Source organism: Mustela nigripes, chromosome 3 (genome assembly GCF_022355385.1).
Source record: "Mustela nigripes isolate SB6536 chromosome 3, MUSNIG.SB6536, whole genome shotgun sequence".
NCBI classification, from domain to species: Eukaryota; Metazoa; Chordata; class Mammalia; order Carnivora; family Mustelidae; genus Mustela; species Mustela nigripes.
Window position 1 is genome coordinate 127892203 of NC_081559.1, and position 17510 is coordinate 127909712.

The following is a 17510-nucleotide window of genomic DNA, read 5'->3' on the forward strand; positions in this document are numbered from 1 at the left end:
CAATTACCGGACCCTTTTCTCAATCTCTGTCTCCCTTCCCTCTCTCTCTCCCCCCTTATTTTGCACTTGTGGGTTTTCGGCTTTTCTGCACTCCCTGAGCATGTGAGCCTCAGCTGGAGTTTGCAAATGGTCTGAATTTAATCAATAATTCAGTAGAACTGAGTTATTTTCAGAGTCCCAGTGACAAACCAAAGGAAACTTTGAAGGCATGCAGATACCAGATGCCCATTTTACTGTAAATGCTCCAGGGAGCTATGGGGTCAAGCAGCTTCCCGTTCATGGCGTATTTTAATAGCTAGCATTTTGTCCTGCAAATGTATTATCATGATGAAGAATGTTTACCATTTCTTTTTCTTCCCCATGGCTCTTGGGTCATCGCTGCCAGCTTCATCACCTTCGAGGCTGAGGAAGCATTCTTCACGAGAAATTATAATGCTCTTAGGAAAAGGCTTTTAAAGTCTTAATTACTTCAGCTGATAACATTTGGGAGGCCACCACCTTCCATCAGAGCTGAGGTTTGTGGTGGCATTCTGATTACCCAAGAGACGGAACATTGTTCCACCACTCACTCTGTATCTGAGTTTCCTCATTTAGAAAGGCAGAGGGACTAACACCCAGGTCACTGGGATATTGGGTAATTTAAAGAGGCAGCAGAGGAAAGCAGGGAGCATAACGCCACACATGTAGTAGAGACCCAGTGACTCTCGTTCGCTTTACCATTTAGCTTCTTCTCTTTCAAACTTCCTGATTTCAGTTACCTCCGGGGTCAGGTGCACCACCTGTCAAGGGAATCTGACTACGGTCATTCCTCTTCTTCTTCTTCTTTTTTTTTTCTTTAATTTATTTGCTTATTTATTATTTGATTTGTTTGTTTGTCAGAGAGAGAGAGCACAACCAGGGGGAGTGGCAGGTAGAGGGAGAAGTAGGCTCCTTGCTGAGCAGAGATCCCGAAGACTCGATCCCAGGACCCAGTGATCCTGACTTGAGCTGAAGGCAGGCGCTTAACCAACAGCCACCGGGCACCCCTGACCAGGGTCATTCTTAACAGCACCTTACATGTGCCCTTATACCCAGGGCACCTCATGCCAAGGAAGAGTCTGTGTATGCAGGGGGAAATGATGATGTCAGCCCCCACGCCACACACAGATACACACTCTGCAGTGTCTCTAAGTCCTAAACCTCAGATCCTTCCAGATCCTGAGGGAACATGGCAGCAGGTTATGGGAAGGATAGTTCTCCTATTCCCAAACAAGGGTGGCACTAAGACTAGAACTCACCAGCCTAAGGAAGCAGAGACATTTGGAAACATTTTGCAATCTGGCAAAGACTCAGGACAGTGCTAAGGACAGAGAAGTGTCCTAGATTTTTCCCCATATGGCTTCAGGCTTCCCAGGGGCTGAATCTTCTACTCAGGAACGAACGGGTGGAATTCTTCCGACAAAGCAATTGACACTTGCTGTGGTGCCATAGAAAGGAGTTTCTGGAACTCTGGGCACAGAACAGAATCTGATAGGTGAAGAGTCCAGCCTCCTATCTGCTGAGTTCTTCCATCCCACAGCACCCCAGGAGACAAGGCCAGTTTCCACAGCACTGCCTATCCATGCTGGCTGTTGGTGGGAATGCAAACTGGTGTAGCCACTCTGGAAAACAGTATGGAGGTTCCTTAAAGAGTTAAGAATAGAACTACCCTAGTCCAAGCATTTGCACTACTAAGTAGTTATCCAAAGGCTACAAAAATACTGATTTGAAGGGACACATGTTTATAGCAGCATTATTAACAATAGCTAAATTGTGGAAGGAGCCCAAATGTCCATCGACTGATGAATGAATAAAGAAGATATGGTATCTCTATATAATGGAATATTACTCAGCCATGAAAAAAGAATGAAATCTTACCATTTGCAATGATGTAGATGGACCTAGAGTGTATTATGCTAAGCTAAATAAGTATGTATGATTTCACTTATGTGAAGAATTTAAGAAACAAGACAGAGGAACATAGGGTGAAACAGAGAGAGGCAAACTATAAAATAGACTCTGAAGTATAGAGAATAAGCTGAGGGTTGCAGTTGGGGGAATAGAGGGATGGGCTAGGTGGGTGATGGGAATTAGGAGGGCACTTGTTGGGATGAGCACTGGGGTGGTATATGTAAATGATGAATCACTGAATTCTACTCCTGAAACTAATATTACACCATATGTTAACTAACTGGAATTTAATAAAAACTTAAAACAGAAAACATGAACATCATGAACAAAATTGATAGTATAAAAAATTAAAAAAAAAAGAACAGCAGGTATTGGGTGGGTCGGTACAAATATTTGTTCTAAACACCAGGCCTAGTATTTATCCCTAGCTTTTCCATGCTTCAAACACTGTAGCTCCTCCTGAGAGGTGTTTTGCAAAGGCCAGAACCCATGAATTTCTTCAAAAGCAAAGATTCTTATTAAAATTGAGATCCACTGTCAGAAAATATACATTATTTTCTGAATTGCTTCAGTATTCTTCTAAAGAATGTTAGTACTTAGCTTCTTGTTCCTTTCCTTTCTAAATGATGTCATGACATCATAAGTTAAAATCAATACAACAGAACAATGTAGCAAGTATATGTCTCTATTAGGTAGCATATTATAATATAATCTATAGTATATGACATAATTGATAATAATTTTATGGTATATTGTTATACTATATATAAGTATCTTCTTTTATTATTATTTTTTAAAGATTTTATTTATTTATTTGAGACAGCAAGCATGAGTAGAGAGGGGGGGGCAGAGGGAGAGGGAGAAGCAGACTCCCCACCGAGCAGGGAGCCCAATACGGGACTTGATCCTGGGACCCTGGGATTCTGATCTGAGCTGAAGGCAGATACTTAACCAACTGAGTCACCCAGATGCTCCTAATTTTAAGTATTTTAAAAGTCACATTTACATTGCATGATGGTAACTGTGGGCTGTGAGTATACACCTGTGTGTGTATAATCAGTGTTCCTACGCTTGGATATAACTTGTGTACGTTGAACTTGCAACATGAAGTATGGGAACTGATACCATTCCACGGATGGACTTGAAATAGACTTTCAGAAGTCAATTCCTAAATCGTAGGAGATGATCATTATTGACTTATGGCTTAACCACTGTGTGGATTTTCCTGAAAATAAGTGCAATTTGGGCAGGTTTTCCCTCCTGCTTGGCCGGTTTCTAGTACATGTTTAGAAGATGCAAACTTCTCTGGGTGTTAGCCCTCAGTCCAGACATAAGTGGAAGATGGCGGTAAAAATACCCCTAAGTTCTCAGGCCACAGTTTTCCTTCCACTGACGAATGGATAGGGTTTCTACCTTGTGCCCACATCAATCCTGGGAGCTGGGAATGTATTAAAAGGGTAAGAAAACACCATCCCTTTTCCTGAGTGTTCTTCTCTTCCTGTGGGCGATCAAGACATAAATGCACCCATTAGAAAATATAGAAGTCAGCAAACAGTAGTTAACTGGGGGAGCAGGGAGGAGCACCAGAGCACGCAGGTATCTCCAGGACAGACTGGGGAAGAGGCTGGTGAGGATTGGGGAAGGCCTGGAGAGGATGGGGAGACGGAGAGGGTACAGAGAGCAGAAAGCCGTTGGGGGAGGCAGAAGGAGCAGAACAATGTGGGGGTGCACGAGAAGCACGACTGGGGGGTTGCATAGTCTACATCGCTACCCTTTTTATCAGTGGGGATAATTAGGAGATTACTGTACGTGTAAATTCGGGCCCGGGCCAAATAATACCCAATTTGTTCATAAACTTCATTTTTTAAGGACTATTAATTCAGCCCCTTTTCTGAGCAATAAATTAACATTTTATGAAGATTAAGTTGCAGACACAAAATTGAACGCCTCTTTAAACACCATGATTACCAGCAGTGCAGCCAATTTGTCATTGCTAAATTGTGTATCAAGCTGAATAGTTGCTCATATGTTTTGGATTTGTTGTTGTGGTGGTGGTGGATAATTATTTTTTCTTCTCCAGATTTTCCTGCATGGAAACAATTTAAACAGCCTTCACCAGCTAATCCACCCTGAATTTTTGCCCTCTGAATTTGGAGGAACCCTTCCTCCTTATGACATGGGAACTTGGGCCCGGACGTTACTTGGTCCAGACTACAACGACGAAAATGACTATACTCACACTTCCTACAATGCAATGCACGTGAAACACACATCCTCCAATCTGGAGAGAGAATGCTCACCCAAGCTGATGAAGAGGTAAGAACTGCATTATCAGAGCTTCCCAGACAAAGGTCAATAAGCATTTTTGATTTGGGCCCTATTGTGGGTTAAGAATTGAAGACCTTTATGGGCACAGAACTTGAATAAAATAAATTGCAATACATTCTCAGCAGATTTCACTAGAATTGAAAGCCAGTGGGGCTTGGCTGGTCCAGAAGTCCAGTAGTCCCCGTTGTATTAAAGAAACCGTTAAAGGCTAGACCTTGCTCATGCCGTGATTACAGTGCTCATCTCTAGACAGTCGGAGTTAACACAAAGAGAATGAAATGTTGGGCCTTTGAGATGCCCTGGGTTGAAAAGCAGCCTGCAAGAAAGCATTCCTTTCTATTTAAATGCATTTTAGAACCATTTATTGAGCATTTACTTGCCTGTAGACACTGATGGGCCCTGGGAATACACATAGGAATAAGAGAAGAACAGAGAAGTGTGGCCCAGGATATTGTGTATTAGTTTGCTAGGGCTTCTGCAACAACATACCACAGACTGGGGTGGCTTAGACAACAGAAATGTGTCTTTTCACCATTCTGGAGGCTAGAAGTTCAAGATCAAGGTATTAGCAGGGTTGGTACCTTATAAGACCTCTCTCCTTGGCTTATAGACACCTGTCTTCTCCCTGTATCTTCAGATGGACTTCCCTCTGTGTGTCTGTGTCCTGATCTCTTTCTATACCAGTCATGTTGGATTAGGACCCACCCTAAAGACTTTGTTTTTCCCTAATTACCTCTTTGAAAGTCTCTGTCTTCAAATACAGTCCCGTTCAGAAGTACTGGGGATTAGGGCTTCGACATACGAATTTGGGGTGGGCAGGGCACATTTATCCCATAACATATTATTATGTGTATCCTTCTATGCCAGTAAATCTAGACACATCTCGTGCTTTTAATGATGCATGGTATTCCAATAGATGAATGCATCACAGTGAAGCCATTTCCTTCTTGATGGGCATTTAGCTTACTTCTGAGTTTTCTGTCTATTCCGAATGAAGAGACTCGTGTAAGTCCTTGATAGCCTTCCTTCCTTCCCACAGGAAGTTCCTCAGGGAAGCTTGGAGCCCTGAAGCCGCTGCGTCAGAGGGTGTGTGCATTTTAAAACTAGCCCACGCTGCCTAGCAGCCCTTCAAAATGATCGTTCAGATGGATACTCCCACCAGCCTGTATGAGAATGTTCTTCCCCAGACTCTTGAAAAGTACTTGATATTATCAGACGTTAATTCTAATAATCATCCTGATGGGAGGACAATTTCGTGTCATATTTGTTTTCATTTGTGTCTCCTCACCCGACATTGGTAGGCAGAGAAATGACCTCATGGGTTCTGGGTTTTATGAGGATCATGGAATTCACAGGGAAATGCAGACTAAAAGCCATCAGCAGGTGAATGAGGGCCATAGATAAGACTGAAGCAATGACTGGCCATCCTCTGGAGGTATTTGGGGAAGGAAATTCTCCTATGGATAACTGGGCTTGCACTGATGTCCTGAAGCAAGAGAGAGTGCCCAGGAGGAGGATCTCCACATTTGCTGCTCAGTTGGGGATATTACATTCACATGTCTAGTAAGGCTTCTCGGCTGAGACTGGAGAGATCTGGAAATTCACTTATTCCCCCAGATTAACAGCAGACATTCTTTGGGAAGTGATGGTCATAGGATTGAGAGGCTAGCTTTGTGTCTCTACCGTGAAGGGACTGACCTTACTGGAACAGGTAAGATTGTCCCACCCAGGTTCTGGCTGACTCTCAGTCCAGGTTCCAGTACAGTAATGATAATAATGTAACAACTCACACCATTAACACTGCTCTGAGCCCATTTCCTGCATTAACTCTAAATCTTCACCTTAACTGTATGAGCAAGTTATGATTATTCTCCCTATTTTGCAAGTTAAGAAACTGAGACACAGAGAGGTTAAGCAACTGCTCAAGGTCACACAGCTAGTAAATGGCCAACTGGGATTCAGAGCTGGGCAGCCCAGCTCCACACTCTGCATTTCTGTCCTCTATAAGCTATGGCACACTGTCTGCTTTTCCTCACACTTTCTACCCTCACCTCTAGTCCCAGGCTTCTCTCTCCAATCCCTCCATGGGCAGGAGCAATGACCCTTCCTGTGGTTTGTCCCTATTTTATCTCTAGAGACTTAGATAAAGTCATCATATCCTCATATTTTTTGGAATGTCCAAAGTCCAGGGGCATAAAATAGGAATTTGACACTCTTTCTCCAGATGATTAGTTACAGACTTACATCTCTTTTGGGTGACAAGACATGTCCTGATCCAAGTTCTCCCTCTAAGTTGACATTGAAGATCAGAGGAAGTGATAGCCTCCATTATGAGATGGTGAGTTCTGGAAGCTAAAATCTTTGTATAACATTTATTCACTTCACACCCTCCTCAAGAATCGAACTCAATGTCCAACACACAATAGACACACAACAGACACCCCATGAATGAATTATTGTTGAATGAAAGCTGTTGCCTCCAAAACCCGATCTTGGTGCAGTTGTCCAATTACTCCAACCAAAATGTCAGCTCCCAGATGGAGAGAGCTGATTTTTCCTGGCTTTCATGGATCCTGCCTTACAGACTCTTACAGCCTAGTAAGGGAGATAAGGTTTGCCCACAAATAACTCAAATGTAATACATAATGGGAGAGGTACTATAAAGGAGGTATAAGAACCTGCTGCAATTCTAAGGAAACATTCTAATTTCAGCCAGGAAGACTCTTAGACAAGTATTCTGGGACAAAGGCAGGTTTTGGAAAAGGTAAGACATTGATGTCAAAATCTAAGACTATGCCAGAGAAGTTAGTAATTGTTTTTGGGTTTTTTGAAAATTTTATTTATTTGTTTAAGAGAGAGAGAGATCTCTCTCTGCATCTCCCGACGCAGGACTCTATCCCATAACCCTGGGATCATGACCTGAGCCAAAGGCAAACGCTTAACTGACTGAGCCACTCAGGCGCCCCAAGAAGGTAGTAATTGTGTTCTCATCTCATTGTCTTACCAAGGCCATCAAGGTATCCTGCTCATTCTTCCTTTCATTGGTGGTGGCATCTTTAGGCCATTGCTTAAAGATTGTATTTATTTATTTATTTTGGTGGGGAGGGGCAGATGGAGAGAGAAACTCTAGCAGACTCTGTGCTCAATGGGGAGCTCAACGTGAGTAAAATCCAAGATACATAAAATTCTCAGTGGGTTAGTGGTTCTAACAAGTTCTTTTCAACCCTTTAGCAGAAAAACTTTTAAAAAATTATTAATTTAAAACCTGGGTGGCTCAGTCGGTTAAGCATCTACCTTTGGTTCAGGTCATGATCCCAGGACCCTGGGATGGAGGCCCGCATCGGGCTCCCTGCTCGTGGGAAGCCTGCTTCTCCCTCTCTTCTCCTCATTCATGCTCTCTGTCTTTCTCTCTCAAATAAATAAATAAAATCTTTTTAAAAAATATGGTTTATATGGAAAACTTTCTAAAGAGTTGATTTCAATATTGATCTGTTCTTTAATAAAATGATCTTTTTATGGGCTTTTAAGTGTGGGGTGTTCTCTGCTCCACAACTAAATGACCCCGAGTGTTGTATTTTTACCTTCTTGTTTCTGTTTTGTTTTTTTAAAGATTTTATTTATTTATTTATTTGACAGAGAGAGATCACAAGTAGGCAGAGAGGCAGAGAGAGAGAAAGGAGGAAGCAGGCTCCCTGCTGAGTAGAGAGCCTGATGCGGGGCTCGATCCCAGGACCCTGAGATCATGACCTGAGCCGAAGGCAGAGGCTTTAACCCACTGAGCCACCCACACGACCCTGTTCCTGTTTTTTATTCTATAATTTACTCTGTTTCCTTGCTTCTCGACCATCAGCTGTCACTTTCTGTTCCTGGAACTATTTATGTCAGAAGCACTCTGTTACCTTCTATCTGATTTACTACCAGACTATGTTTTCGGCTTGGAAAGGAGGTAGCCCAGCTTAATGAAACTGTCCAACAACTAACAGCAAGGAGGCTTTATAATAGTTATGATGATTTTGGCTGCAAATTAGATAAAACTCCAATCAGACTGCTTTAAACAATATGGACAATTGATTGTTTCACATAATGAGCCATCATAGAGTGAGGTGACTACAGAATTGTGTGTCTCAGTAGCTCACTGGTGGCACGTGTGACCCAGGTTCCTGCCCCCATGTCCCACACAAGCAAGACATCTCAGGCAGGAGTGCACCCCTGATTCACACGGGCAGATGTGCCCAAACCAGTGGGTCTTTTTATCACCTAGGAAAGAGGAGGAGATGGCTTGGGGTCAGGACCCAGCAGCATGATGTGTCTGCCTCATGGAGCAAGGACATGGTCTTTCCATCAGTATGTAGATTTTGTAATATCTCTTTCAATTATTAGACTTATTAATGATGGCTATTAATTGCTTCTGAGTTCTATGCTTAATCTCTAAATGGCTATAGATATTATGTAAAAGGCATACACACAGACACATCCAGACATGGAAAAACACAGTCTCTTGAACTACTGGAGGACAATTAACCATTTTTGGAAAAGTTCTACTTGAAAAACACATATATGTATTTATTATAAACATGTACATATACTCAGACATGTATATACTCTATATTGTGTATGAATGTATAAATATGTGTATGTGTATGTATTGAAATATATACATATATATATATGCACACATATATAGATTTTTTAAAAAGATTACCAGTAATTATTGGTAAAAGATTACTGGAAATAATATGCATTTTAGCCTAAGACCTGGATTCTGAGTAGGAACTGGGGCCTTTCCTGGGAGTTGGAATCATCCAAAGGCAGATTGCCCTGCAGATTGGGCAGTTTGGAGGAACGCTGCTCAGAGCCCCTGCTCAAGAAACACAGGTGTGATGGGGTGCCTGGGTGGCTCAGTCCTTAAGCATCTGCCTTCTGCTCAGGTCACAATCCTGGGGTCCTAGGATCAAGCCCCATATCGGGCTCTCTGTTCAGCGGAGGGCCTGCTTCTCCCTCTCCCACTCCCCCTGCTCACGTTCCCTCTCTTGCTGTATCTCTGTCAAATAAATAGATAAAATTTTATTAAGAAAGAAAGAAAGAAACAAACAAACACAGGTGTGACCTCCTGCCCCGCAGCCTGGGAGGGCACAGGCAGCGCAGATCACTTTACTCGGTTACTCTGCTGGTCTCTACTAAGCTTCGTCAGCCCAGAGGGCTGCAGTTGATTGACCCTGGAGTTGATGATCTCAAAGACACAGAAAGCTTTCCTGGTCTTTCTGGGCCAAAGTCAAAGGGAGTGCCCTGAGAAGCCAGGCTCTCTGCCAGGGGAAGCCACCAACCCTGGCCAACAAGGGAGCGGCTGATTTTCTAAGCCTAGGGCATGTGGTCGACCAAACAGGATTGGCATAGAAAAGGGGAAGAGGAAGGGATCAGATCAAAACTGTTTCCCCACCCCCAGAGCCGAAAGGCAGGTGGCCTCTGCCAGGGCAGCCAGGGAGAGCAAACTTCTATCTTCCACAATTCTTTCGAGTTGATCTTGAGTGGGTTCCTCTGGGGTGTACCACCGCAGACAGCTGCAGTTTGAAGGATGAACATCCTCCATGAAAATTGTATATAAAATACAATAATTATATATAAATGTGCATATTATTATTCCCCTTATTATCAGGATTTAGGAAACTTTAGAACCAGAGAAAGGTCTTAGAGATCACCTAAGCACCATCGGCCTTTCTGCTACCAAGGACCTCTTCTTTGCCCCCCACATGGTATATATATATTTTTTTTCTTTTTTAAAAACTATTATTTATTTATTTATTTATTTGACAGAGAGAGAGAGAGCACAAGGAGGGGGAGCAGCCAAGGGAGAGGGAGAAGCAGACTCCCTACTGGGCAGGGATCCCATGCAAGGCTTGATCCCAGGACCCCGGGATCATGACCTGAGCCGAAAGCAGAAGCTCACCTGACTGAGCCCCTATATATAGGTTTTTGAGCGAACATTGCATTTATTTATTAGGTAATTACAAGTTCATGTTGCCATAATGTAGTCAGTATTATTTCATAGAATGAGCTTAAGATCTTAAATTTAATCAAAACAAGGTCACTTATTATTTAATTTTATTTTAGACTCCTAGATGGTAAATTCTGTTAAGTTTTGCAGCTTATAAACAATAATGGGAAACTATCTGCCCATCCCTTTGCCCATTACTGCTTATATGAAGTCGCTAGGGCTAAGGCTTAAGCCCCCTGTCTTTTCATGTGGAGGTTTTCTGTATGGCCCTGCAGCCGGCTTCTTCTAGAATCATGGTGTCTTACACATGTCAGTTGCTCCATACATAGTTAATATTTTGTAGCTTGAAAAGTGTAAGTAAACGGTGCACAGATGTGCCCTCTTTTTTTCATGGGCTTAGATTTAAAAAATATTTTTCTTCTTCTAATTATCATAGTCAAGGTCCTGAGAAGTCTCACAGGGTAAAAATCTGTGTCACCAAAGTTATTTTATTGTAGGAATCTTTCTGTGCACTTTCCTCCCAGAGACTAGGGTAGGTAAACACCGTACCAATGTTGGAAATGGAAAATCAGGAAGCTGATTCAAGTTCATAGAGACCCACTAGGTCTGAACCTTGGCTGACAGTTTTCATTCTCATTGCTTCCTGGAGGTCCCCACCCATGGGCTCAGGTGTACCTATCTGCATTTTGATCTGGGCTCAATCTGCCACACAAGGAAAGGGAATATTATTTTATCTAAGGTACGAGGCTGTACTCTAGTCTTGTTGGCTCACGAATTTCCCAAAGAGATTGTCGTCTCAGCGCTGAAAGAGAAACTCCAAGCCTGGTGTTGGTGGAACCGTGGCTCCTTCTCAGAAGCCCAACAATTACCAGAGCAGAATAACACATTCTGCTTCCCTTGGGCTGCAGGTGAGCTGCACGTAGTTAGCACTACACCCAACCACCCAGGCCCAGTGGAGTCCAGTCAGTGTTCAGAAAAGCAGAGCCCGAGTCGCCTTGGAGATGCTTTGAAGATGCAGGGAGAGGTGTTCTAACTTGCAGCGTTGGGGGCGGGGCCAGGAGCACTGGCCACACCCACTCTGGCTGTGTCTCTCTAACTGATATTTGCTGAGCTCTTGCTCCTGCAGGCCACGGGCCCCTTTCCTTCACGGAATCCAAAGATGGGTGTCAGCACAGCACGTCGGTGCAAAAAGCAGCAACCTCGCACCGTGCACGCGAGCACAGTCTTAACAGTTTGGTTATTATCTCTGTACCAGCTTTCTAACTGGCCTGACACAGCGATGCTTCAGGTGCCTTCACTGCGTGTTTACATTTAAAAATGCTTGTCTCAAGGCTTTGGGGTTCTGTTTTTTAGCTATGTGATGATAGCTTTCATAGAATCAAAACCGTCAATTCTTGAAATCGTCAGAAACGTCTGGATTAGTTTTCAGTGCATCCTGAAAACTAACTCCTGTTTTATTTATTAGAACTTCAGCACTTATCAGGGAGCCAGACAAGTATTTATAGAGAAGAAACCCTTAGAAAACCTAGCGGCATTTCCTCTTGCACCAGTGAAGAATGGCCCCCAACTTTCCGAGAAATGGTCCACTCTGGTGAACATTATATGCTGGACAGTGAGAAGAGCTGATGCTTTGGGGTCTTGGCCAGCTGCTCTGTGTGGTAGAATTACTTCGGATCCTTTTGACCAAATGCCTCCACCTTTGTGTTTCCTAAACACCGCTCCTAGAAGAAGTGAGGACAATGTCATAGAGCTATTATGAGACATCCAATTTGGGAGAAGGGGAGAAGCTGGGTGAATGCCTGGGTTGAGTTCAGATTTCTGAGCCAGAAGGAAATTTTGGCTCCTGCCTGGGCAGTAAAAGTCAGTTTAACTATTTTCAGCTGTCAGTAGAATTGGCCATGACCTTGGCGATCTTCCAGCATACGGTCCTCTTTTTATGGGGTGAATGTATGCATTTGCTGGATAGCTACCCATTTCCAGCAGAAGTCATACATCATCATGAAATACACCCCATAGGAAAAAAATAAGGGGTGGCAGTGTGGAACAGGAGGACCCTTGTCTTCCAAGCAGTCGGAGCAAAAAGGGTCCGTTTTACTGTGTGGCCCAGCAACAGATGTTCCATATGGATGTTACGTTCAATAAAATCACATAATGCATCATTTCTTAATGAATGACCCACAGTCTCTACTGCCCTCTAAGTTGTCTCGTGACTAGTTTCCAATTTAAACATGATTGAACTTCTTAGTTCCGGGGTGTTCCTCACTCCTACTTAGGCAGCTAATGTCTGAGAGGTCACCACTTTCAGAACCAAAGACTCCTTGAGTGAGCTGTGAATGCCCAGTGTTTTATGTCAGTTTTTGGATACTGGTGTGTTTCATGGATACCGACAAGAATTGGTTAACATTTCTTAAGGAACAAAGAAAAATAACTGCATAGCCTCCTCACTACTCATGTGTCGGACTGAGATGGATCTCCTGCTTTTCTACAATTTTCTTTTTCATGGCAGAATTGCAGATGGGCATCTCCTTGCAAGCGTATCCTTTACAGCCATGTAACATCTGAGTGAAAGGAAATCTATACAATGAATTTGGTCAATAAGAAAATGAATGGGGCTGGATAAACTGTTGTGTTCAAGGCCATGTCTCCCCTCCTTTTTTTTAACAAATGACATGAAAAATTGGGAAATAAAGAGTTCGAAGCTCCTGGCAAAGCAACCAAGTCAGGTTGATTTCAAGAGAAACAAATAGATGTGGTTAAATGACAGAGTAGTTTTGAGAGCAAACTGTTCGGTTGCTCACGATGTGTGTTCTTGAAAGGATTTCCTGTTTACCGGAGCACAGCGGTCAGATGCGGCCAGTTGGAGAGGGAGTTGTCATCTGGGCAAGAAAAACAAAGAACGTTTGTGTCTTGTGAACATACTGCTTTTGGTATACAAACATTTGCCCGATTCCAATAAAGCTGATGTTGTTTGTGCCCAACATCGGATAGCCAGCAAGGACTCTCGCTTGTGAGCTTTGATGATCATATGGCTGAAGACAAATATTTGGCATAACATGTGATCAAAATCTGTCTGCAGTGTCATTCCTAAAACCGATGTGCTGCTTGCAGACAGAATTACAGTGCATGTTTAAAAACCTAAGGGAAACCTTGTACATATCGTCTGGGCTTAAGGTGTCCAGACTGCAGCCTTTGAGTTTCTATGCTGAGGCCAAAGAGAACTTTAGAACTTCCAGCATCTCACTGGAAAATTCCTCACTGTCTCCCTTCAGACATGGCTGTTGTGTTCCTGTTGTTGTGGCGATCAGCCCCGGGGAGCCCCGTGTCACGTTCCTCTGCTGCTATCCAAGACGAGGGTCAGGGGTTATGCATCCTAACTATGGCCTGCTAGCTTTGTGACTCTGTGACTTTCATGGTTGCACATTTCTTTGCCTCTCTATGTTTTTTTCTCGATCTTCCCCTCTCAGAGCAGAAGTGGGTTCTGATCACTTTCTTCTGATTTTTCTAGTTATGGGACCTTGGGTAAGTCCATTAACCTCACCGCGTCTTGGCTTCCTCAAGTATAAAGTGGCTCTAACCTCCAGGAGTCACTGTCAGGGTCCAGTGGCCGTAGTAGGAGGTCTGCAGAGCACCACAGAGGAGCAGGATAATAATAAGTTGTACCTTCCTTTCTTCCCCAGCCTTATTCATAGGATTTCCATTTTGTTCAGAGTTTTGATTACTTTCCCAATGGAAGCTTCTCCCTAACAATGAAAATTCCTGACTCCCTGTTAGAGAGGCAAATAACAATTAGTGATAAGGGGTTGGAGGAAGATGACTTGAATCCCTGGTTAGAAGTCAGACTGATGTTGGTCATTTCCCTTTTCTTTGCCTTAATTTATGCAAGGAACCAGCATTAGAGCCCTGCGCCCAGAAGACAGCCAGGCACAGTGAAAGCAGGGAATGGGAATGGGTAAAACCAAGGAATCAGAGAGGGAGGAATCAGCAACACAGACCCCACCCACCCACCCAACGGGGCCTTCATACAGCCCTGGTTTCCCACTTACCAGCCAAGGCAGTCTCTGCCCACCCTCTGTTGGTCTTTGTTACTCTCCCTCCTCTCCATCCCTCTCATCTAAACTGTTATCCATCTAGTCTAGAGGGTCATCTTTAGAAATACTAATGATGGCGCTCTTTGGCCTAACAGCCCCCAAGACCACCCCTTGGTCTTCTGCGTCAGATAAAGGCTGCTCTTCCTTAGGCAGGCCTGGCCACCCTGGCTTCCTGTCCCCAGCTCAGTGTGCCCGGCTTTGTCCTGCGCCTGGGCCTCCCCTGCCCTGGGACGCTCTCCCCTTCACTGGTGGCCAACTCCTCCGTGATCAGGTCTGGCTTTTCCAGTTACTCCCTTGAAGGGAGTTCTTCACCCACCCCACTCCCATGGTCCTGCTCTTCCCATCCTGCTATTTTCTACCGCTGAACTATTTCCTTCTTAACAGGGATACAATTCCATAACCACATCTTTGTTGGGTTTACTTACGTATGAAATCTCCCTTCTATACGTTATATACTGTCCGAGGGCAGGGATTGTACTTGCATTCACCAGTATATATCCTGTGCGCCACAGTTTCCCTAGTATGTCATAGATGCTCAGTGTATATTCTGTGAGGAAGAAAGGAAGGGGAAAAGGAGAGAGTGAGGGAGAAAACAGAAGGGAAATAGGAGAGAAGGAAGGCAAAAAATACAGGAGGGAAAGAAGGAAGGAAGGAAAGAAGGAAAGAAAGAAATGACAGTAAATGCTGTTAGGAATAGGGTACTTTGTAGAGTGATGAGGAGATTGTTGCAAACCATCCATAATAGAATGAGACAGTGACATGGTCTTTGTGATCAGTGCTTGATTAAAATTTGAAATCGTTTCTGGGTTTATCACAAACTGACTCATTAGTCTTATGATTTCTCTTAGTTTCTAGAACTCCATGAACAATAATGACAATATTTAACTTTTTGAAGACTTTATTCATTTATTCATTCAACAAATATTTATTGAGTGCCTACTAAAAAGTAGGTTAAGAGACCAGAATCTGAAATCAGATTCTAGGCATTCAAATTAATAGTCATGTGACCTGAGCAGCTATCTTTCTATGGCCTGGTTTCCCTATCTCGAAGGGACAGGTGTAGTCATAGATGTGCCTTATTATGGTGCTGTGAGGATTACATGAAGCAAGGATAAGTCTTAGCTGCTGACGATAGCATGATTATCTCCTGCTCTGAGTCTATAATCTGTTAAGGGAAAAAGACCTTGAACACATGACTATACAAAAGACTGTTTCATTATCACCACGATTAAGTGCTCTAAAATTCAAGTGCATAATGGGGGTGCATAACAGGGGTCCCAACCTGTGATGGGACCATCGTGGTGGTCCGAAAGGACCTCCCTGAAGAGCTCACACAGAAGCTGAGACTTGAAGGATGAGAAAAAGAGTTTCCCAAGCAAAAGAAGGAGTGATGTGGGAGCAGAAACCTTGCATTTCGAAGGGGCAGGGCGATACACCGGAACTACTGTGTTCTAACAATTATAAGATTTTTTTTCTTCTTACATTAGACATTTTTGAAATCAGGACAGGTTCTTCAATTGATGACCTCAGACTCAATGAAATACAGAATTTATTTTTTTTTTAATTTTTAAAAGATTTCCATTTATTTATTTATTTGAGAGACAGTGAAAGTGAGAGAGATCACAGAGGGAGAGGGAGGAGCAGATTCACCCTTGAGTGGAGAGCCTGATATGGGGCTCGATCCCAGGACCCTGAGATCATGACCTGAGCTGAAGGCAGAGGCTTAACCACTTGAGCCACCTTGGTGCCCCTAAAATACTGAATTTAAAAAATAAACAAACTAAAAGGGGTTGAAGAGCAGAAAGTAAGGGAAACAATGGCCAGGGATGAGTGCAGGGGCCTGCTATGCAGGGCCTCATAGTCTTGACTTGGACTTACGAGCAGTGGAGACTCATAGAAAGATCTTAAGCAAGAAAATGATATGAATATATTGGGTTTATTAAAAGTTCACTCTGTTGTGAAAAGATTGAGCTAAAGTGGGAGAAAGTAAGGGTGAGGAGACCATCTGGGGCTCCTGAGACAGTGAAGGTGAGAGATGGTGGAAACTCAAATTATGGTGGTTGGATGGGGACAAAGAGAAGACAGACTGGAAATCACTTGATGGGTAAAATAAGACTTTACAATCTAGTGGTTATGGGGAACAAATAAAAGATTTCAGGAACGACTGAAGGTCCCTGGTAGGTGTACCTGGATGGAGAGCAGTCCCATCTATCAAGACGGGCAATTCTGGAAGAGGTACTGACTGGGGGAGAAGGTTTTTTGAGTTCAGGTTTGGACTTGTTGGTGTGAAGTCTTACGCAGTATCCAGTTAGAGTAGTCACATAGGCCATTGCATGGATGGTTCTAAATCTCAGAAAAGAATTCTGGAATGAGCATAAATTAAGGGCTCAAAAGTGTAAAGCAAGGAATACATGCCATAGGAATGGAGGAGAAATGCAGAGTGAACATCCACAGTGATAGGAGGTAAACCAGATGTATGGTGTCCCTGGAGCCAAGGGGATAGAGGGAAGTTTCAAGAAGGGCAGAGTGGCCAACTCATTTGACTGCTGCCAGATACCAAGTAAGATGAAAATTGGAAGGTGTCCATTGGGCCTCATGACTTGAAGGTCACAATGGTAGGCTCAGCAAGAGCTGTTGTTGCTGGGGGTACTTCCTCACTAAGCAGCATGTCCGCTTTCCCTGGGCCCTCGCCATCACACCACTCAATTCCTCTGCTTACCCGCACTTCTCTGTTTCCAGAACTTTCCATTTGCTTATGTTTCATTGCCTGGGTTAGCCCCCACCACCTCTGCAATCACAGGTCACCTGACTGGGTCCGTTCTGTGGCCCAGCACCTAGACTGATGCCCAGCATGGGGAGGCCTCATTCTGATGCACCCCTGAGTCTCAGCACTCCCTCTGGAATGTATGAACAGCTGTAGAAGGGCCAGACAGATTTTTTATATTAACCTCCCTCTTTTTCATGTGAGTACCCTGCAGCCAGAGATTTTTTCCTTCCTCAGTGAGCATACAACTTGTCCCCGAACTCATGAAAGAATTTATTGTATGACATAGACAAGGACAAAATGTAAAATGGCAAAGCAGAGAGGACCTCAATGCCCCAACTTTGAATGTCCGAAATATTTCTGTTCTTCCCCACCCCAAATGCTTTTTCTGGTATGAAGACAGATATTC

The 17510-nt window shown here is 43.5% G+C and overlaps 1 protein-coding gene across 2 annotated transcripts in view; it reads left to right on the forward strand.

Annotated features, from left to right (window-relative positions):
• Positions 1-17510, forward strand: part of CLVS1 (clavesin 1) — a 179507-nt gene that overhangs the window by 147857 nt on the left and 14140 nt on the right. The window contains exons 5-6 of one of the 2 annotated variants that reach the window (XM_059394640.1): positions 4010-4245; positions 5297-5343. In XM_059394640.1, the coding sequence (XP_059250623.1) occupies positions 4010-4245; positions 5297-5343 (283 nt within the window). The remainder of the gene's footprint in view (positions 1-4009; positions 4246-5296; positions 5344-17510) is intronic. The other variant, XM_059394639.1, reaches the window with a different exon arrangement.